Source organism: Mastigoproctus giganteus, chromosome 1 (assembly GCF_048544385.1).
Source record: "Mastigoproctus giganteus isolate SK-2022 chromosome 1, ASM4854438v1, whole genome shotgun sequence".
Lineage (NCBI taxonomy): Eukaryota > Metazoa > Arthropoda > Arachnida > Uropygi > Thelyphonidae > Mastigoproctus > Mastigoproctus giganteus.
The window spans coordinates 230,535,163-230,559,286 of NC_143575.1; the positions used below are offsets into that span (position 1 = coordinate 230,535,163).

Genomic DNA, 24,124 nt, shown 5'->3' on the forward strand with positions numbered 1-24,124 from the left:
GAGTTTGATATAGCAATTTCTAAAATTAAAATTAATAGCTATTCATGTTTTGATTGCCTTGAGGGGAAATCTTCATTAAAAATTTTCCCGGCTTCATCCTACTGCTTTTTTTTTTTTTTTTTTTTACAAATGTCTTTCACATAGCATTTTTCTGAACTTTTGAAAATCTGCCCTTCTGAAGTTGATCTCTATGCAGCCTTTCATTGTGCCTTCTGCTATATCACCCTCTTCTGCTGTTTCCCCAATTGCTCTCTTGTCCAATTTGAGAAACACACTTGAAAGATCCGTTCCTTGATAAATCCTGCTGTACTAGCTGAATTAGGTGCATTATAGCCAAAGCAGCTTATGTGCGATGAAACCCTCATAACAACAACAACTAGCTGAATTGTTTGTAATGTGGTTGTAATACTGTGAACGTACTTGGCACAGTATATGTAGTCCTTCTGAAATGGACTGCACATATTGTGCTGTGAAACAAGAATCAGAACTTCATAAGAGTTTTGCACAATATTGTACTATCTGATTTATTTCTTTTAATTTTAGTTAGCTAATATTTTTACAATTGATGAAAAACTTGCTCTTATGAAAATTATTTTTTCACATCAGCCGGAAAGATTACAAGGAACACACTATACAGTACAATCAGATATTTGGAGTCTTGGTTTGTCACTAGTGGAGATGGCCATTGGTAGATATCCCATACCTCCTCCTGATCAAAAGGAACTTGCTGCAATTTTTGGGGCAAAATATTCGGCTGCTGCTGATGCAGAAGGCCAATCTCCATCACCCAGTTCCAAGAGTAGACCAAGTAAGTATGTATTAATAATTTTTCTGTATTTTGTTTAACCTAACTACTGTCTCAGCATAAGTGATTGTGGCAGTCTAGAGTATTGATATTGTAGCAACTGAAAACTCATTATAGTATATAATCCGCTACCAAACTAGTACCATAAGCGGACCATCACACTGCATAAAACATTAAAGCATATTTATTGGTGGAATCATTAGCATTAGTAGAGGCATGTGATGCAAGAAAGCAAGCTTATATAGCATCAGCCCAAAAAAAAACACCCTTCCCATTTTACGCATCCATTCGCTCCAGACGTTTGTCCAGTTCTTCCTTGAATTTATTTAAGCTATCAACTTCCATAATAACAGTGGAAGTTTATTCCAGCAATCAACCACCTGCTGGCTAAAGACAAATTTCCACACATCTATTTTACAACTGTCTTTCCTCAGCTTGAATTTATGCCCCCTCAGGTGCTCATTCTGAGCAAGGGAAATCCCATCGGCATGGAGCTTGCTCAAAACCATTCAAGGCTTTATACACCTTAATCAGATCACTTCGCAGGTGCCTAGTCTCCAGACATTTCAGTTTGCAGAACTTAAGTTGTTCTTGGTAAGAGCAACCCTTTGTTCCCCTCACCAATCTCATTGCCCTTCTCTGTACTTGTTCCAGTAGCTCTACATCCTTCCTAAAATGGGGCCTCCATACTGGTATGCAGTACTCAGGGTATGGCCTTACCATTGTGGCACCTCCATAGCCAGGTGGGCAGGAGGAGCAGTGCGTAACACACGCTTCTTGATCAGACCGGGGTTCGAGCCCATGACCACCAAATACGGAGGATGCAGAAAGGTCAGGAATGACCACCGCATATCCCCGGAGCAATATGGCCTTAGTTGCTAATGCTCCTAAAAACTAAATAACAACGACCTTACCATTGCCTTATACAAAGAGATAATCACCTCCTTACTCTTCTAGCAAAATTCCTGTATATCATTGACAAGACCCTCATGAACTGCTCTGGCCACCTGTCTGCACTGCTCAGAAAACTTCATATCTGACTGCACAATTACCCTAGCTCCTTTTCATTCTCCACTATCCTGAGTATAGTACCATACAGTTGGTAGGTTACTCTGGGGTTTACTGTGTGCAGTACTTTACATTTATCAATGTTAAACTTCAGTTGCTACATCTCAGCCCATCTGCCCAACTTTTCTAGATCCTGTTGCAGTAGTGTACTATCATTCGCAACCCTACTAACATTCGTATCATTTGCAAACTTGGATGTTAAGCCTGATCTACCTTCATCAATATCATTGATAAATATAGAAAACAACAATTGGTCCAACTCTGAATCCTGGGGGACTCCACTAATAACATTAGTCCACGAAGAGCAGTGTTCATTGATTACACTCTCTTGTCTTCTCCCACTCAACCATCCTTTTATCCATTGTAGCAACTTGCCCTTAATGCTACACTGCTCCAATTTGTATAGCAGTCTTCCATGTGCAACGGTATCATAAGCTTTCCTGAAATCCAAGTATATGATATCAAAATTATTTTTTGCGTCCAGTTCCTTTGTGACCACATTGTAGCATTCATTATGCTTGAAGAGTGTTTTTAAAGAAGTTAAATGTATTTGTTTTACACTGTGCTGCATTGACTTTAAAAGAATATTTTTAAAGACAACAACAAAAATATTCTTGCTGAAACTATCTTGTCTGTTCTGCAAAAATTTCTGAAATGAAATAAAGGCTAATAATAGGAGATTCTAGCAACGGGTTTGTGATATTTATCCTATCTTGCTGTTTACTTAGGAAATTCTGATCAGTGTGGAGGCAATCTAATAAAACTAAATGCTGGCCAAACTTAAATTCCATAAAAAATATATAAAGAAGGATTTCATGTACCTGCTTCTCATTTGATCAAGAACTACAAGGTCTCAATGAATGAAAGAAAACAAAGGGCATAGCATTTTCATACCCCTCCCAAATCCCATTGTACAGTTAGGTTGAGAGGTGCAGTCCTGTACTTGTATTAGTATCTGAAATTCTAATGTAATTTGCCAAATTGAGTCCTAAAGAAAACACGCTTTGATATAAACCATCACATTCCCCCAAATAGTACCTTCATGATGGAAACTTGAATCAGTAATGTTGGAATGAAACTATTTCATGAGATAGAACTGGAACAGTTTGTGGGAAGGGACCATGTAAATCAGATAAATAAATTTGTAGTTAAAAAAGGGATTCCATTGAAACCAGCTTAAACCAAAATTGTTATATAAATAATTTATTTTATTTTTGTTACACAGAGCATTAAAACTATGATAAATGAATTAGCTTTCGGCTGGGTGGCAGCCTTCATCAGATTAAAATACTTTGAATGGCAGTTAGAATAGAGATGCACTGCCAGGATGGTGCGTGAGGCACGTGGTTAATTGTTTGTTGATGTTTGTGGCTGTGACGTATGGTGGTGACGTGGCCAGCGTTTGTCTGTGGACAGAATTACTGTTTCTGTGATGGGGTTAAGTTGACAACCACTGTTCCTGTTCAACGAGGTATCCGAGCATTTTATACTTAACGATTCCAACCAGGTGCGCCTTAGGTAATGGTGGGACTTGTCTACAACCACGACATCGCGGTGTGGGTCGATGTCGTGGTGGGTTGTCCAGACATGCTCGGCAATAGCTGAGTGTTCTACATCCGCCAAACGGATCGCCCTTTTATGTTCTGAGAGGCGTTTCTCGAGATGACGTCCAGTCTCTCCAAAGTAGCAGCTCGTGCAGTCACGGCAAGAGATGCGATAGACCACACCACTCTGTAGAAGGGTGGGGACAGGTGTTTTTATGTTGGAAAGGAGAGAACGCAGTTTCTTGCCTGGGAGTTGGATGCACTTTACCCCATGCGATCTTAGGATTCTACCGATCTGCTGTGACAGGTTGGGGTAGTATGGGATGAATGCCCTCGTGGAAGACTCGTCACTGTTGGCGTTGCTGTTGGTCGTCACGTTGTCGCGTGCTTGTAGATCACATCTGTTAAGGACATCGATGGGGTAGCCACACCTCGTAAGGTCTACTTTGACTCTGGTGATCTCTTTGCGCCTTTCATCTGCAGAGCTGGAGTGTGTCCAGGCGCGAGTTAGCAAGGTTCGGGCGGTTGAGAGGAGGTGGCCCCATGTGTGTGCTGACTGGAAGTTGGTAAATTGGCCAGCACACATAGGCTTACGATAAACTGTCGTCTTCAAGCATGTGTCTTCGCGCCGGACAAGTGTATCTAGGTATGGTATAGAGTTGTTCGACTCCAGCTCAATCGTGAATTTTATGAAGGGCGACAGTGAGTTGAGGTGGGTTAGGAGTCGCTGACCTGAGTCTCTAGGGATCACTACGAACACATCGTCTACGTAGCGACACCAAAAGGCGATGTGATCCGGTGCGTGTGTAAACGCACGTCCCTCTAACTCCTCCATCACGATGTTTGCTGTGACCGAGCTGACAGGGGAACCCATGACTGTGCCATGTATCTGCTGGTAGATTGAAAGGATCCGCACTATATCCATCTCGCAAGATCAAGTCATGGCATCGTTCGATGTCGTATCACTCTTTACCTCCATCCCTGTGGAACTTGCCATCTCTTGCGCAAAACAACTCTTGGATAATGATGGAACCCTCAGCGACAGAACTAAGCTGACACCTGATGACATTTCCGCCGCCCTCAGACTGTGCTTAACAGGGGGTGCAATCATGTTTAATGGTTCAATCTACCAGCAGATACATGGCACAGCCATGGGTTCCCCTGTCAGCTCGGTCACAGCAAACATCGTGATGGAGGAGTTAGAGGGACGTGCGTTTACACACGCACCGGATCACATCGCCTTTTGGTGTCGCTACGTAGACGATGTGTTCGTAGTGATCCCTAGAGACTCAGGTCAGCGACTCCTAACCCACCTCAACTCACTGTCGCCCTTCATAAAATTCACGATTGAGCTGGAGTCGAACAACTCTATACCATACCTAGATACACTTGTCCGGCGCGAAGACACATGCTTGAAGACGACAGTTTATCGTAAGCCTATGTGTGCTGGCCAATTTACCAACTTCCAGTCAGCACACACACGGGGCCACCTCCTCTCAACCGCCCGAACCTTGCTAACTCGCGCCTGGACACACTCCAGCTCTGCAGATGAAAGGCGCAAAGAGATCACCAGAGTCAAAGTAGACCTTACGAGGTGTGGCTACCCCATCGATGTCCTTAACAGATGTGATCTACAAGCACGCGACAACGTGACGACCAACAGCAACGCCAACAGTGACGAGTCTTCCACGAGGGCATTCATCCCATACTACCCCAACCTGTCACAGCAGATCGGTAGAATCCTAAGATCGCATGGGGTAAAGTGCATCCAACTCCCAGGCAAGAAACTGCGTTCTCTCCTTTCCAACATAAAAACACCTGTCCCCACCCTTCTACAGAGTGGTGTGGTCTATCGCATCTCTTGCCGTGACTGCACGAGCTGCTACTTTGGAGAGACTGGACGTCGTCTCGAGAAACGCCTCTCAGAACATAAAAGGGCGATCCGTTTGGCTGATGTAGAACACTCAGCTATTGCCGAGCATGTCTGGACAACCCACCACGACATCGACCCACACAGCGATGTCGTGGTTGTAGACAAGTCCCACCATTACCTAAGGCGCACCTGGTTGGAATCGTTAAGTATAAAATGCTCGGATACCTCGTTGAACAGGAACAGTGGTTGTCAACTTAACCCCATCACAGAAACAGTAATTCTGTCCATAGACAAACGCTGGCCACGTCACCACCATACGTCACAGCCACAAACATCAACAAACAATTAACCACGTGCCTCACGCACCATCCTGGCAGTGCATCTCTATTCTAACTGCCATTCAAAGTATTTTAATCTGATGAAGGCTGCCACCCAGCCGAAAGCTAATTCATTTATCATAGTTTTAATGCTCTGTGTAACAAAAATAAAATAAATTATGAATCCAGAGCACGCAGGCGTGTTTTATTATGTACGGGTTATATAAATAAGTATTTAAGTTTAAAAAAAAAGTATTCCACCTAGTCTAGTTTCACTGGAATATCCATCTAGGTTCCACATGTCTTTTATTACTAGCTTATTTGATTTATTTTGTATATTTTGTTGTAGAATAAGGTGTCACGTGCCAAGTTTTGTTGTTGCCTGGCAGTTGTATGAGAGAATTGGAATAAGTTTACAAGAGACAACAAATCAAATTTTTTGCTTAGCATCTCTCTCTCTCTCTCTCTCTCTCTCTCTCTCTGAGTTGTTTGATATATTTTTGGCTAAATGTATGTTATCTATAGTTCCATGTGTTCCAGCCTACATACTATGAGGAAATATCATCTCAAAAACTTCATATTTCATGTAGCATGCACTTAGCTGGAAGCTTTTCAATTTAAAAGAGTCTCACTGTAAACAAGTGTCTTCTGTTGATTTGAGTTAGCTTGCTGCATAGCAAGTTAAGCAGCTCTGTTAATAAACATGCTTTTGCTGTAATTGAAAATAGTTTGTGGGCAAAATTACATTTCGAGCACAATAGTAAATAGTAATAATTCATGATTTATAACAAAAAAAGTAAAAAAAGTAACAACTTTTATTCATGAACTGAGAGTGTTTTGTTTCTGCGCATTTTCCATATTACCCAGTCATTCCTCCAGTCAGCTCAATGCAACGAACATATCCACCACTTCATCTGCAATATACAGTATATGGATGGCCTATGTGATATGGATGAAAAAAAAATAATAATTGCTGGTGTTTTATTGGTCCGATTTTAATGCACTTTGGGAGAGTTAGTCAAATTGATTCACTGAGAGTGGAAGAATTGCATGTGGATGGATGGACAAAGAAATGCTAATTGTCAGATTTCTGTTGGTTTGATTTTAATGAAATTTGGGATGGCTCAACAAATTTTTATAAAAGAGGAAAATATGAAATTCGAAATGGTGAAAATCCATCTACTAGGAGTCAAGTTGTTACATACAGATGGACAGACAATAAGTGAAGACAGCAGGTACTTTATGCATATTTGTATATACTAACATGCCTGCAATTGCCCCATGAAAGTTTACTCTAACTTTGGGCATGTGGGCTTTTAGTTAATTTCACTGTAAGTTTATTTAGATGATATTTATTCCTAAAAGGAAAAGTATTTTAGTTTCTTCAGTAGTGTCCAAAATTTATCACTTACAAGACTATGTGAAGTGCATCCCATGTGGCTAACAAAATAATGAAGAAACACCGAAAATCACTCAAAGAGAAAAAGTCCTGGAAAACAAATTCTAGAATGGAAAAGGGGAAACATGAGAAAAGATTCAGCATCATGACCTTTGTATTGTGGGGTGGCCAACTTGTAGTACATGTCCACCTCTTGATTTGAAAAAAATTACATAAGAATTATACAATTGGTTTGAAATATCATAAATGAATATAAACCTATACTTAATCATTTTGTGAGTATACATATATATTTTTCATATCTAAGCTCTGTAGAATATACATTTATATCTATCATGTGGGGAGTGGGTATGTATATATTCATATTTTCATGTGTGGGCTTCTTGTGGTATGTATGGATGTATACATTTTAAGGTCATTTCAAATAATGTGACCAATTTTGTATGAATATACCATGACAACACCTGCTTGAATATTTCTAGATTCTAAAAATATTTAAGTAGATATTTAAGAAATAGCTTTGGAAATAGTTTTAAAAAAACTCACAAAAGACAAATTTGATACAAAAGATGCATAAGTGGATGCAGAGAAGATTACTGCATCAAAGAAGTAACAGTGGACTTTTTTTTATTTTTTTCATGATTTAGTTTTTTTTTTCTTCAGTTCTGAAACTTATTTACATATTTTTGATTTTAAACAATAATTTCATATTGATTCATTCAACTCATTAAGGATCATTATTGTAGAAAAGAAGTATATGGGAAATGGACAATTGGAATACCTATGTAGCATGTATGCTATTTTTATATAAAATTTCTTTTATAAAAATTATCTCTTAATTCTTTTATTATTTCAATAACTCATTTATTTCAGTTTATCTGCTTAGCTAGCATGAAATTCATTTATTTAGCTAGCAAAAATTTTAGCCAAACAAATTATGAATTTGAAATTGTAATCTAAGATTTTTATTTTTTTTCTTGCTCTCTCAGATTATTTGATATTTGACTTTGGCAGCACATGACACATCATGATGTGGCACATTTGAGAAAAAGGTAATGATTGACTGAAATAGATTATAACATTAATCTTAAAGATTTGTTGCTTCAAAAATGTTCTTTCCATCCCTCACAATTATCAAATGACCTGCTGGATGACTCGTGACTTAAGCAGTACTTTAAAAGTTTAACATAAAAGTTCATTACCAAAGTTGCATTCTCAAATGAATTCCTCTTATTCTCGGCACTCACAAATAAAATAAAATTAACATAAAAAAATGCAATTACTGTGATTGTTTCAGCTTGATGTTTGATTAAAAAAAACCAACAACTGTGAAATGTTGGAAAAAAGTGGGATTAATTCCATTGGGAATGTTCAGAAATGTTATTGAACAAAGCAGTTGAACTGAATACTGAATTTGAAAACCGAAATCAGTTTGACATGTGTTCACTGCTGTTGCACATGTTCCAAGAAAAGTAGATTTTAAGATGTATGTTTCAGCAGATGATTTGCCTTCCTCATGAAGAAACAGTGAAATCATTGACACCACGAGAAATGATACGAGATGATACAAAGGTTGGCAGGGTAGTTAATAGCAGTAATGATGGTATGTTGCTGCAACAGGATCTAGAAACGTTGTGCAGATGGACCGAGAGGTGGCAACTAAAGTTTAAAATGCATATGGGTAGCAGTAACCTCAGAGTAACATACCAACTGTGCGGTACTACACTCAGGATAGGGGAGAATGAAAAAGACTTGGGGGGGGGGATAATTGTGCAGTCAGATATGTTCTCTGAGTGGTGTTGACAGGACAGCTCACGAGATTTTGTCAGTGATATACAGGAATTTTGCTAGCAGGATAAGGATGTGATTATCCCATTGTATAAGGCAATGGTCAAGCTACATCTCGAGTACTGTATACAGGTCTGGATGTCTTATCTTATGAAGGATATACAGCTGCTGGATTGAGTACAGAGAAGGGCAACGAGATTGGTGAGTGGAACAAAGGGGTGCTGTTAACAAGAAAGGCTTTAGTTCTGCAAATTGCAGCATCTGGAGACTAGGCACTTGTGAGGTGATCTGATTGAGGTGTGTAAGGCTTTGAATGGATTGAGCAATCTCAATGCTGATGTGATTCTTTCTCTTGCTCAGACTACACACATGAGGGGGCACAAATTCGAATTGAGGTAGGACAGTTGCACAACAGAAGTATGGAAGTTTGCCTTTAGCAAGTGGCACACTATGGCCATAGTTGCCGATGCACCTAATAAATCCCGAAACAAACAAACAACCTTTAGCAAGCAGGTGGTTGATTGTTGGAACGGGCTTCCATCTGTTGTTGTGGTAGTGGATGGGTTGAATAAATTTAACAATGAACAAGATAAATTCTTGGAGAGTACAGGTGGGTGGCCTGTGTAGGGTTGTTATTTTTATTTTTATTTTGTTCTCCTTCATGCTTTCTTGCATCATTGCCGTTACTACTATTATTACTACTAAGATCTGTGAATATATGACAACTACTTCCTCTCCCCCACCCCTTCCAATTGAAATGTTGTATTCCTTGACACTAATAAATCATTCCTGGAATTGGAAGTTATTTGATTTAGTATTTCTTCTATTTTGCCTTTATTCGTGTTTGTGCATTCATGTTAAATTTTACAGTGATATAGTATTGTTAATGTTTTTGTTATATTGTAAGTGATCGATATATAAAATGCCTATAATATATTTTAATATAGCATTAACATTTTTAATATGTTAATACATTTAGTTAATGCAACTTCTCTCTCTCTCCTGCAAGCTGGTCAGGGCCAGTCTTTGTATCACAGATTATGAAACTGGAAATAGAACTTATATTTATTAAGATGTTTTTGTAACTTTTCTCTCTAAGCAAAATATTAAATTCACTTGCTTTTAAAATTCTTTTTCAGATAGCTTTAATGTACCACTAGGAGATGGGCCAAGGCCTATGTCAATATTTGAACTATTGGATTATATAGTAAATGAGGTAATTTTTACTATTATAGTGTTTTGTGTCATCTTTTTTAAGGTTATTTCCTTTATTTTGGTGTTTATCTCATGACTAAAAATATTACCAAATTTGAATAAGTAAAAATTGGTCATGAAATGGAATTATATATAATTTTTTCAGATTGCTTAATTACACATTCTGCTGTTGTTCGATGGAAATGTGCACCAAAAATGCTTAAAAGAACAGGAATAAACCTATATTCCTATAACCTCAAACCTATTGGCATTTAACTGAGCACAGTTAGTGCTCTCTTGTTAATACAACTTTCCTCTCTCTCTCTCTCTCTCTCTCTCTCTGTCTCTCTCTCTCTCTCTCTCTCTCTCTCTCTCAGACCTTCTGGCCTGCAAGCTGGTCAGGGCCAAGCTTTGTATCACATATATTATATTTATAAAAATTACCTTGACAACCCACTGATAACATTGATGTATTTTGTAGTAAACTGGTTTATTCTTTACTCCATATGTAACAGAAGCATTTTCCAACACGTGTAATGATGTTATAATTCTTGTATTTCTGAATCTTTTGGTCTAAATTTACCAGTCTGAAACTGTTAAGACCATTGCATCTCTCATAGCAAGGAAATATCGTAGTGGTGGTGGCTTTTAAAGCTTTCACTTACTGCCAACTTATTAGTGGTTGGCCACTAATAAGTTGCCAGTAAGCAGCTAAACAGTCATTCTAGAGAATGGTATGCATTGCAAGTAAATATCAGTACATCTCCTTAGAGAGCAGCATTTTTTATTTGAAGTGCAGTAGAAGGTCATGTCTGTTTTACAATATAATGCCAATGCATGCATTTTGTGTATTATAAATTGTAGTGTAGAATATTTTAAAAAGCACATAAGTGTTATTAAACATTGATATAGCTTGCATTTATGAACACATACATACCTAATACCTGGTTGCACCACATCTATCACATGGCATAGCCTGTCCTGTCCTGGATATACAGCACAGCATAGATTCCACTAGATGTCAATAGGTGTGATAACTTATGCTGACCATGCTGCATCCCAAGTTGATAGGTTTTGGATGGTACTGGATCCAGGCACCGAATGGTCTGTTAACAACATCCTGCACATGTTCAATTGGACTGAGATGAGACGTTTGGTAGCTATAGAACTTTGTATAGCACAAGTACCAGGATTACAGACTACAACTTTTTAACTTTTTTTTTTTTTTTTTTTTTGTTTTGTTTTTATATTAGATCCTGGATCCAGCACCAGCTTTTTTTTTTTTTTTTTTTTTTTTTTTTAATTCTTGTATACATTGATTATGTTGTTAAAGGGCATTGTGCTAACACAATTAACTGTGAACTGAATGAAAAACATTTTGCTATGTTCTTGGGCTAAAAAAAAAAATATATTAAAGGACGGCATTTTATTAAAATTTTTTAATAACATGTTGTCCTGCAATATTTTATTAAATAATCCTGTAATCAAAAGAATAGTTTTCTATCCAGCTCAATTTTATTATACCAAATATCATCATCAGGGATCACTTAACTTTGTTATACCTTTAGGAAAAATAAAAAAATCAAATTTAGCTGTTACTTAATGCTATCATTTGAGAGGAGTTTTGTAATCTAGACTACAAAGAATAAAATACTACACATCAACATGATCAATTATTTTTTTGATAGTGTTACGCTCACCTTATATATATATACAAGGTAGATTCAAAAAGCTCCAGGATTGAATTTGTTAAAAATACCTGAATATTAAATAAGAACTTTATTTTAATTTGTGATCTAGAATGCCTAGAACTGTTAATTCAGTAGCTGGAATTTTGTTTGCGAATGCACAAAGGTTTATTTGTATCTGTTTTATTTTTTTAGATTGTTGCTTTTTGAACATATCTATAAAACTTCAGATCCATAAAAAATTTTATAGATCTGTTGAAATAGATCTATAACATCTTATTTCTTCAATTTTATGTTGAAGAAATAAGGTAAAAAGTTCTATCAGATCTCTTCAAGGTTTATTAGATGAAAAGTGCAGCCTTTCCCTCAAAGCAAGTGTGAAGTATGGATTTTGCTCTGATGGGCCATTGTCCTTTTTGTAGTAGACAGTGATAAAAATGTACTGTACTTGAATGTGTTGCAGCAGTTTATCATCATTTTCAGTCCCCCGCCCCTTTAGTTAATGGATGTCATCCACTGTATTTGCTATGAGATTACAGAAAGGAAAGAGCTTAATCTTATTTGCTTGCTTACAATCATTAAAATTTTGTTTTATAAATCTGTATAAGGTAAACATATATACATAATTCCCCCCCCTCCCTTTTTTTTAATAGCCTCCTCCTACAGTCCCCACCGGTGTCTTTTCATCAGAATTCAAAGATCTAGTGGACAGATGGTGAGTTTACCTATTTATATTTGTCTTAGCTCTAAAAGTTGAATATAGTAGTTCTAAAAAGGTTGTAGGACTAAAAGCCTCAGACTATGAAATGGAAAATTCACTAATCGAACAAGTTAGTGCATAGCAACATGTTAGTTCATAGAAAATCACTGAAGGTGGTGATTTACTATGTGGGTAATTTTCTTATATTGTGAGAAGGTAATTTTCTCATTGTGAAGGCATTCATAATATGAGATATAACAAAAACGATGTCATTTCACCTACTTCATTGATTTCTATGCACTAACTTGTTAATGAACTACTTGTTAAGTAAGTAGTTCATTATGTTAATAATTAATTTTGTAATTTTTTACATATTTATTTTACTTATTATACCTATTAAGTATATATGTCAATGATTATTTAACTAGTGTTAGAACTTGTTTATTTTTGTTCAGAGCATTACATATTACATATTGAGCATTACATATGGTCGGAAAACTGCTAGCTTGGGGGGAGACAAAGATCAATAGATTGACAGTAGCCACTGGCAGAGGTGAAAGAGATTCTTGCACTGCTTCTATTAGAATGAGCAGAAGCCTGAAAAACAAGATGCATGGTATTTCAGAGACTGCTGGGAGCCATTGCGGTACAAGTAAACACATGGGTTGTGTTAGGGTAGCTAAGAATAGAAACAGGTGCAGGTATACTTGTGTGTACACCAATGCTAGGAGTTTAGTAAATAAATTTGATGAATTTGAGGTATTGCTCAAAACATCAAAGGCAGATATTGTTGGGATATCAGAGACGTGGTGTCACACAGATATAAGGGATGCAGAACTGCAATTTGGGGAGTACAACGTCTACAGAAAGGATAGACAGGATAGGAAGGGGGGAGGGGTTATGCTATTAGTTAAGAAACACATAAAAACCAAGGAAGTGAAGCCAGTCGACATCGCTGGACAGTGCAGTGTTGAGTCAGTTTGGTGTGACATAAGCATTGGGAGATCAAAATTGAGAGTAGGAGTGTGCTATAGGCCTAATGACTCTGATGAGTATAATAAGGAACTGTACAGGGAAATAGAGTGGGCCAGTAAATCAGAGAGTCTTATAATGGGGAATTTTAATTTCCCAGATATTGACTGGAATTTGGGGGCTGGTTACTCACGCACTAGCAGGGCTTTTGTGGATTTATTGGATGATTGTTTTCTACATCAGCATGTTCGGGAGGCAACTAGAGGGAGTAATACTCTTGATTTGATTATCAGCAGTGATTTTTCATGCATTAAGAATCTGCAGTTAAATGAACCACTAGGTGGCAGTGATCACAGTTTGCTGAAGTGGGATTTACTCAAAGAGGTAACTACCATTAGGGGTAAAGGGAAGAGTTATTGCTTCCGTAAAGGCGACTACGATGGACTGAGACAGTATTTAAATTCTATACAGTGGGACCAACTGATGATGTTACCAACAGCAAATTCAAAATGGGAAGCATTCAAAGAACTTATCTTGGAAGCTACTAGGCTTTACATACCAACTAAGAAATATTGTTCAAGGTTTAGGCCAAAATGGATGTCAGATGAACTAATGAGGCATATGGCAGAGAAGAAAAATGCATGGGATACTTACAAATTAACACATGACAGAGAAGCCTATGATAGGTACAAGTTGATATGCAACCAAGTTACAAAGGAGGTTAGGCAGGCGAAGGCAGATTACGAGAAATCCTTGGCAAGGAATGCAAAGAAAAACAGACAAGAGTTCTTTACTTATGTAAACTCTAGAAGGAAGGGGATGAATCAGATTGGTCCACTTGATATTGATGGGTCAACTGTTGATGATCCTGCTCAGGTAGCTAACAAACTAAATGAATATTTTGCATCGACATTCACACATGAGGAGTTATTCAGCAAGGGGAATGCCAGAGGTGTATTCAACTCTAACAGTAAGCTAGAGAATCTTGAAATAACTGGGAGTAAAGTGGAGGAGAAACTGTTGAAGATAAACACAAGAAAGGCACCCGGGGTGGATGGGATCTATCCAGTTATATTAAAGGAGGCAGCAAAGGTAGTAAGCAAACCCTTAGCTATAATTATGAGAGCTTCCTTGGACTCAGGGGAGGTACCCATAGACTGGAAATGTGCAAATGTGACCCCAATTCACAAAGGAGGATCAAAGGCTGACACAAGTAATTATAGACTTGTGAGCTTAACTTCTGTTCCAGGAAAATTAATGGAGGCACTGGTTAAAGAAGCACTGCAGGATCATTTAGACAAGACTTCAGTTATAGCTCAGACACAGCATGGTTTTGTTAAGGGGAAGTCTTGCCTGACCAACTTGATTGGATACTATGATGCAGTCACAAAAGAACTGGATGCAGGGAATAACTTTGATATTATATACTTGGATCTTAGAAAGGCTTTTGATACTGTTGCACATGGAAGACTGCTACACAAATTGGAGCAGTGTGACATTGGAGGCAAATTGCTGCTATGGATAAAGGGGTGGTTGAGGGGGAGAAGACAGAGAGTGGTAATCAATGGACACTGCTCATCGTGGACTAATGTTATTAGTGGAGTCCCTCAGGGCTCAGTGTTGGGTCCATTATTGTTTTCTGTATTTATAAATGATATTGATGATGGTATATCAAGCTTGATGTCCAAGTTTGCAGACGATACAAAGGTTGGCAGGGTTGTCAAGGACACTACTGACACTATGCTGCTGCAACAGGATCTGGAAAGGTTGAGCAGATGGGCTGAGAGGTGGCAAATGAAGTTTAACATTGACAAATGTAAAGTACTACACATGGGAAACAGCAACCCCAGAGCAAGGTATCAACTCTGTGGTACTACACTGACAGTGGTAGAGAATGAAAGGGACTTGGGGGTGGTTGTGCAGGCAGATATGAAGTTCTCTGAGCAGTGCAGACGGGCTGCAAGAGTAGCTCATGGAGTATTGTCAATGATATACAGGAATTTTTCCAGCAGGGATAAGGAGGTGATTATTCCATTGTATAAGGCAATGGTCAGGCCACACCTAGAGTACTGTATACAGGTCTGGAGGCCTCATTTCAAGAAGGATGTAGAGCTGCTGGAACGAGTACAGAGAAGGGAACAAGATTAGTGAATGGAACAAAGGTGTGCTCTTACGAAGAAAGGCTTAAGTTTTGCAAATTACAGTGTCTGGAGACTAGGCACCAGCGAGGTGATCTGATAGAGGTGTATAAAGCCTTGAATGGTTTAAGCATGCTCAATGCTGATGGGATTCTTCCTCTAGCTCAGAAAAATCACCTGAGAGGGCATAAATTCAAATTGAGGAAAGACAGATGTAGGGTAGACGTGCGGAAATTTGCCTTTAGCCAGCGGGTGGTTGGTTGGTGGAACAGACTTCCATCCCTTGTGGTGGAGGTTGATAGCCTAAATAAGTTTAAGGCTCAGCTGGACAGGTATTTTGAACGAACAGAGGGGTAAAGTGGAAGTGGGTTTTTTTTTTTTTTTTTGGCTAATGCTAATGCTAATATTCAATGATTCTTATTTCCATTTTCTTTATAGTTTCCAACATTTTACACTATTGTTAATGTGTGAAATAGATGCTCTGGTGATTTAAAGTTTTTTTAACAATTTTTAAATATGTTTTTTTTTCTATCACATTCATCTATGCATTAATGGTTTTATGCATGCACATGCATAAAACCCTTAGAAACAGCCTCCCTTTTTAATGAATTTTCTGATTGGGTCATATATGCAGAATGGCAATTGGAACCTACTAATTATTCTTTCCCTTTTGGTGTTTGATAATCTCCAAATTTGCAAGCTGGATATGAATTAAATGATTTATTTATGATCCTTTGGAAGCAGTGTTACCGTGTTAATGTTTAACCGGTCCTTCACATAAGACATGGTGCCAGGGGATCTAAAAATTGATTTTATCACTCCTTTATATAAAAAAAATTAGTGACAGAAAATCACCTGTTTTCAGGTGATTCAACACTATGAATCTTCTTAATGCACTTCAAAAATTAGAGACCATGGCATATCTGAAACTGAGTGGATTGTTTTAAAAAGTATTTTGATGACTTTCATAATAGTTTCTTAGATTGTAGTTTTCAGGAAATACAAGAAAGTTTTTCCAGAGAACAGAAGTAGAAGGAAGTGAAACTGGAATCGGATTGTGAATGGATATTGAATAATTGATGCACATGATTCAGATTGGTTTGGAAGAAAGGTGGAATTGCATGTGCAATTTCAGGAGAATGATGCCCATGGAAATATCTAGAAAGAACATGCAGCAGAAGCTGATGAGGGAATGAGTTTTAAGAGAGCATTAATAAAATAACTGCTCTCTTTTAGATGGAAATAGAGGTTCTAGAATTATCACATTAGATGCAGAAATAATATTCCTTGGTAGAATGTATTTGAGACTTGCAGAGAGCCAAGCTGTTTAGAAGAAAAGTGATGCAAAGAATAAAAGAAAGAAAACCAAACCTAGTTTTTGATTCAGAGGAGGCAGTTTTTGTAATATATATACTTATACCAAGAAAGGTTGAAAGTAGGGTTGTCCCCAGTAACAATATGTGATTTTTCCAGAAATCTGAGTTTTGGAGCAACAGATTCTCTCTATCTCTCTCTCTCTCTCTCTCTCTCTCTCTCTCTCTCTCTCTCTCTCTCCCCCCCCCACACACACACACCTCAAGAAATAAGACAGGATTGGGTTTTGGAAGGATTGAAGCAACAAGTTTTTTCTCACTAAAGGAATGTCTGAAAATCAGCAGCTGGTTGCTAGTGTTTAGGAACAAAATGCACTTGAATATTTTTAGTAGTTATAGCTGTTTTCTACAAAGTAAGGTGTGTTGTCAAACTGGAAAAGAGAATATTGTGTACTGTCATCAGCAAAATTATGAATAGGATTTTCAGTCAGTGGAAAAAGGTAATTAATATACAGTAGGAGGAGAGCAGGTAAAATAACAGAATGTTGAGGGAACTTCAAGTTAATTGAGAAGACAGAACCATCTACCATCACTTGCAGTAAGCAGTCTTAAAGAACACTAGCTACCTATTTGTAAGCAAATCAGTAGCTAGTGTTCTTTAAAAAAAATTGGGAGGCAGACCATAAGGAAGTTTGCTTTCATCTTTAAAATATGGTTGGAGGTGGGGATGCATGCTTCCACTGCATACTGTGTAGCTCTGATTGAGGATTGTAGTGATGAATCCCTGACCATTTCCAGTAATTCTGCTTAGAAAAATAATTTTTCTGATATTGGTAGGTGTTTTGGAGGTGAACACATGTCAACCTCTAACATGCCTTTGTTTAGGAGTAAGGGGGTTAAGGGATCTAACATGAACAAACACATCATTCCTAAATGTTCTTTTATTTATTTATTATTTTATTATTTTTTTGCACTTCCATATTACACAAGGCTTCTGAAAGTTTTCTGACTATAATTCATTTGTCTTCAAGGGTGATGGCAGATGCTGTTCTAGTAATCACATCATTTATTGTTGATCAACATCCTGGGGTGGGGGTGGGGTTCTGTATTGGTTCTTTCATTTGGCGCCTCCGTAGCCAGGTGGGAAGGAGCAGCAGTGCGTAGCACACGCTTCTTGATTAGACCGGGGTTCGAGCCCGTCACCACGAAATACGGAGGATGCGGAAAGGTCAGGGAATGACTACCGCATATCCCGGAGCAATATGGCCTTAGTTGCTAATGCTCCTAAAAACCAAATAACTAACTAACTAACTAAGGTTCTTTCATCTTGGAACCAAGTTCTACCTGCAATTGGATCTGGGTACTGTACATTCTCCATATGCTTTTTTGCAAAAGTCCTTGATGTTTCTTTTCTGTTCATGTTCATACTGACTTGCTTTTGTTCATCGCTTTCCTTGTGGATGTGTTATCATTGTTTGAGTTTGTCAGTTTCTCAGAAATTATTTCAGATCTGCAGAGACAAAAAAAATGTTAGGTATGAATATCATATTGGTTTAAATGTATGCAGTTTTTTTTTTAATAATCATTCTACACTTTGTGTGGTAAAATCTTTTTTGATCACCTCTCATACCTGAATGAATATGGAAATTGTCAGAACATCATGTGCTGAGTGCAGGATAATCCCCATGTTACTGTGGTTGCTTTATCACCAGAGTAACCCAAACGTAAAAGTGTGTTGCAACATTCATGGAAACACTTTAGAAACTGGTGTTTCTGGAAGGAACAGTGAATACTGAACAATTTCTTCAGTTGTATGATGTGTTGAAAGCATGTTCAGACAAATTGTCACTGACTGTGCTAGTCATTTCTGCTGTTAGCAGGATGGAGCACACCAATCAAGTGACCACTAAAATCACCCAGAGATCAGATCCTTAGATTTCATTTTGTGAGGTCATATTTAGCCTGTGTTCAGTGACCACCCCTGTACTAATTTAAAACTTAAAAGAAAATATCTGCTGCTTTTGCAAAAATCACATCAGTTTTCAATGGTACTTTGGCGGTGTGGAAAATTCATATAGAATGCCAGTTTGTGCAATCATCCTAGCTGAGGTGGTGGTGGAAAAACAAAAGTCAGTGAGAGTTCAGTGGAGCTGGTTCAAAGACATTTTACAAGAAGCCTAAAGAAATCCATATGATGATGCCAGCGAGCTTAACATATCAAGGTCAGTAATGTGTTATGCCACTTTCTGAGGTCAATAGTGTATAACATGTTATGTAACTATTTGAACTTCTATGTGAGCTGTAGCATACAAGCTGCAGCTCATATAGATGCTTTTGATTGATGATAAAGCCAAGAGGTTGGAATTTTGTTGGTAAATTCCACCATGGTCACAGTTTTATGATTATCCTGCAGTCTACTGCAGCATGCACGTTTTCCAATTCGTGAATAAAAACTTGTAAATATCCTCTTACCTGGAAATGGTTTCACGGTTGTATCATGTATCCTACTCACACAGTAGTGTTTTAGTTTGGTAAAGGAGGTTTGTTTCAAAAATAACATTTTTTTTTAAACTGCTTTGTTTTGTTGAAGATGTATTTTTATATATGGGGAATTTAATAGGGCACTCCATATACTTCATTGTAAGTATATATGTTGCTACATAGTGACATCATTAAAATGCTTGTATTTACGCAAAAGAGCCACACAGTCCAAGTTTGCAGATGATACAAAAGTTGGCAGGGTGTTAATGATATTATGACAATATGCTACTGCAACAGGATTTAGAAAAGTTAGGCAGATGGGCTGAGAAATGGTAATTGAATTTAACATTGATAAATGCAAGTACTGCATATGGATAGCAGTAACCCCCAGTATAACATATCAGATATGTGGTACTACACTCAGGGTAGTGGAAAATGAAAAGGCCCTGGGGTAATTGTGCAGTCTGATATGAAGTTCTCTGAGCAGTGAAGACAGGCTGCCAAGACAGCTCATTGAGTTTTGTCAATGATATACAGCAATTTTGCTAGCAGGGATAAGGAAGTGATTATCCCATTGTATAAGGCAATGGTCAGGCCACATATTGAGTTCTGCATACAGGGTCTGGAGGCTTCATTTTAGGAAGAATATAGAGCTGCTGGACAGAGTACGGAGAAGGGCATTGAGATTGGTGAGCAGAACAAAGGGGTTGCTTTTGCCAAGGAAGGCTTCATTTCTGCAAATTGCAGCATTTGGAGACTAGGCACCTGCAAGGTGATCTGATTGAAGTGTTTAAGGCTTTGAATGGATTGAGCAAGCTCAATGCTGATAGAATTCTTCCTCTTGCTCAGACCACACACACACAAGGGGGCACAAATCAAATTGAGGAAGGATGGTTGCAGAATAGATGTGTGGAAGTTTGCCTTTAGCCATTGGGTGGTTGATTGCTGGACCAAGTTTGCATCTGCTGTTGTAGAATTTGATAATTTAAATAATTCGAGGAAGAACTAGACAAAACTATTGGAGGGAATGAATAGGTGAAATGTTAAAAATCCTACAAAGTTTTGTGTAATTTTAGATTTCTGAATGTAATAATAATATTGGGTTAAAAGTGATAGGCCATATTATGCAGCGTATACCAAATTTCAGTAAAATCTGTTAAAATTTGTTTGAAACATATTTTAATATATATATATAGAATCGTAATATTACAGCGTTTAAAATGTTAAAATAAAATAAAATATTACATGTTAAATATAGTTAGCTAATTTAGCCTTATTCTGCAATCAATTGGTTCTCAGTTGTGCTTATGTTTTCGCAGCTATTGGTCGGGCTAAATGTCATCCAGCCTGTATACTAATAAATTACCGTTTAGACATACCCCCTTAATTGTTGGCTTGCCTGTACTTATTTGGCTTGCTTTTTCTTATTTGGCTTACTTAGTTCTCCTTTTAATGTTATTATTCGTCATTATGGACTTTTTTTGGTCTTAGTTATACAGGCAGATGACAACAGAAACTGATAGCTCAGCCTAACTAGGGTTGGATATTTTGTAGGGGTTTAGCCCTCGAAAAAGTCCCTTGCAAAATACCTTTTCCCATGTAAGGCTTATTATATTAATTAACCTATTATATATGTTTTTTCATTTTTACCGGGAGTACGGTTGGCCTGGGGCTGCCTCGATTTTCAAACTATGGAGGGTTCTTGCACTATAACTTATCTAATTATGGTATATATATATATATTTTTTTTTTTTTTATGTTAGCACAGAGTTCACAATTTAAAAGGTTGCAATAAAATGTTTCTTAATATGTTTTATATGAAAAATACAGAGTGGACCATATGTCACTTTATGGAGAAATAATCTGTACAGTTTAATTCTTGAGGTCAGTTTTATGTCCATGTTGCTTCATTAATGTCAGTATTACATTTACAGAATGTTATTTATGCATTTAAATTCAGACTGTTTACGGTAATTTACTTCTTGGCAAATAGTGCCTCTTCTCAGTAAACTGACTTGTGGCCCATCGTGCATTTACTCCAGACAGTCCATGGAATCCTTAGTAATTTTTATGATAAATATGAAAACAATTTGTATTTTCATTTTTAAGAACACGTTTTCCATGGGTATTCTATAGATCTAGATCTTGGGTTGATTCAGGCATCATAAAGAGGAAAACAGTGATTCAGATGAGAATAAAATTATATCTAGTTAAAAGACAGACTATAATAAATTGCAATATGAACATTTTATTGATACATATAACATTGATATATTCTTTTGATACATAAAAAATAGATTTGAATTATATTAACTAGTTCTGCTGGCAGCAAACATTTGTCAAATGAAAGTTTATTTTGTATGTATGCTTTCAGGTTATCTCAAGTCTTTTTGTTAGTGACTGTTGTAAGATATTTTTTGCAAAATGATATAGCAATAAATGTACAGGAATTTAACATGAGACATAAAATAAAAAGGAAATAATAAAATGAATAATGAACACAAAAATAAGCACAAGTAAAATTCCAATCACATGATGTTCAATTAAAAGTTTGGTTGAATGCTTATGACATGGAATTCAATGTAGAAAGGAAGGCAGTTAATAATATGGAAACTGCTTAAAAATGACTCTGTTTTCTTCACTAATTAGCATCTTAAGACAGGGCATTGCTTAATATTTTCATAGGTAGAAATATACTCTTTGAATAACTGCTGTTCAAAGTTAATGATTTAACATTATTTAAAACATTGAGAAACTTGCTGCTTCAGGAAACTATTATAAGGTTCAACGTGGTCATATTTAATATACAGTTATGTATGGCTTTTTTTTTTTTTTTTTTTTTTTGCTTAAACAGTTTAGGAAAGCTTCCTGAGGTATTCGATTCCTTATAATTTCCATAGTTGTAACATTGTTTTGCCGAAACATTAAATAATCATTCTAACTGTGTACTTTACTATCTGCTGAACCATATAATATTAGGTTTCATCAGAGGTCCTACAAATTGGCTATTTGTAGGACCTCTGATAAAAAAAAAAAAATATTCAAAATATTTTGAGTTTTCTATTATTGAATTTGTCAGGTTTTGAATATCAAGGAAATTAGTTCTTTGTAATCCATTTTGCTATTCTTCTTTTTCATTCTGCATTTTCAGTGTAATATTTTTATTTTTGCAGTCTAAAAAAGAACCCAACTGAAAGAGCAGATTTAAAAACACTAACAGTAAGTAGAAATTTTTCCTTATTTGTTTAGTAGAGAAAATTTTTTTTTTGGAACAGGGTTATGCATTCAAAAGGCGCCTCCGTAGCCAGGTGGGCAGGAGCAGTAGTGCGTAGCACACGCTTCTTGATTAGACCTGGGTTCAAGCCCGTGACCACCGCATATCTCCAGCCCGGATAAAGGGTGAGGGTTGGCGTCAGGAAGGGCATCCAGCCGTAATATTTTCATGCCAAAACAATAAAAACGCTGACCCCACATATATATAATGGGAAAAGGCGAGGACAAAAAAAAAAAAAAAAGTTATGCATTAAAAACAAATTCTATAACCAGGGATTAAAATAATGCTTTTATAAATATGTTGAAAATGTCCACCTTGTGCATGTAAAATACTCATTTGCCTGTGTGTGCATAGGCAAATGAGTATTTTACATATTGCATACCACTGAAGTGTCACCAGGTTTGTATTTTGGATACAGAGACTTTAGCATTCTTTTAAGTTCTTCAAGTGATTTTGATTATTGTGTGCACATTTTTCTTTTAATATTTCACACAAAAAATAATTCAAAAATGACAAGTTGGGGGGGAGGGGTGTGGTGACCATAATCCATTTGAAATAATGAATTTACCAAAAATTCTTTGAACAGATTCTTTGGTGTATAGCAGATGGCATTATCTTTTATCCTCTTCAAACAAAGCAACAGATTATGTGACAATCTCCCAATTCAGCAATTATTATTTCATTGAGAAAAGTTGTCCCAGCAGTATTCTTTTGTGACTGCAATCCAATTTTAAATGGATGCAAGAGGCCTTCAAAAATGTTTGGAGACTCGCAGAACTCCAGATGCAATTATTTTGACTGCATCCTTAACCTAATACAGTGCATTCCGGTTATTTGGGCCACCGGTTAATCGGGGCAAATCTTAAAAAACAGAACCCAATCGAGAAAATAGCCGGGGTATACTTCGCTTAATTGGGACAAAATGCCGTTTAATCGGGGCAGGAGACCTCAGTACTAGAGATTACCCTGCGATTGTCTCCAACTGTACCACGTAGTTCGGTCGGATTTCTGGAGGTCACAACCATAAAACAATTAGCAGTCACCTGTTTATTGGGCTTTTCTGTTAGTGCAATCTATCATAAACGGATAGTAAATTCGATCTTATTGAATTTGCGATAATACCGACAGCTGGAATTCTGTGGGTTATTATGGTGAAATGTGTTTACACTTCCATGGAATCTTCAATCATATAAAAAAAAAAAATAATAATTTTCAGAATCTTCTCTTCATTCCTATTTTTAAGCTTTGTAACTCGTTACTCCTTTCTCACTTGCGGCACATATTGTGTTACTTGCAATTTATGTGTGCCGTGTTTTTTGTTATTGATTGCTTATCTTTTTACTGTTTTAAATTTTAACCCCCACTCACAAATGTCAGTGAACAGAAATGTCAACTAGTTTAGTTAGTATGTACATATTACAGTGCGTATTAATTATTCCGAGTTTCACGTATATTCTTCCGAATTTCACGTATCATTTAATTTTTTAATTGGTAAGGTAATAAAGAGTAAATTTGTGCTTAATATCCTATTTTTGCTAATTAGAATTGCTGTTTAATTGAATTAAAATTC

The 24,124-nt window shown here is 37.0% G+C and overlaps 1 protein-coding gene across 1 annotated transcript in view; it reads left to right on the forward strand.

Moving 5' to 3' along the window:
- Positions 1 to 24,124, forward strand: part of Dsor1 (mitogen-activated protein kinase kinase 1) — a 148,141-nt gene that overhangs the window by 119,543 nt on the left and 4,474 nt on the right. Inside the window, exons 7-10 of the mRNA XM_090384733.1 lie at positions 607 to 808; positions 9,934 to 10,010; positions 12,330 to 12,391; positions 22,454 to 22,499. Coding sequence (XP_090240859.1) covers positions 607 to 808; positions 9,934 to 10,010; positions 12,330 to 12,391; positions 22,454 to 22,499 — 387 coding nt within the window. The remainder of the gene's footprint in view (positions 1 to 606; positions 809 to 9,933; positions 10,011 to 12,329; positions 12,392 to 22,453; positions 22,500 to 24,124) is intronic.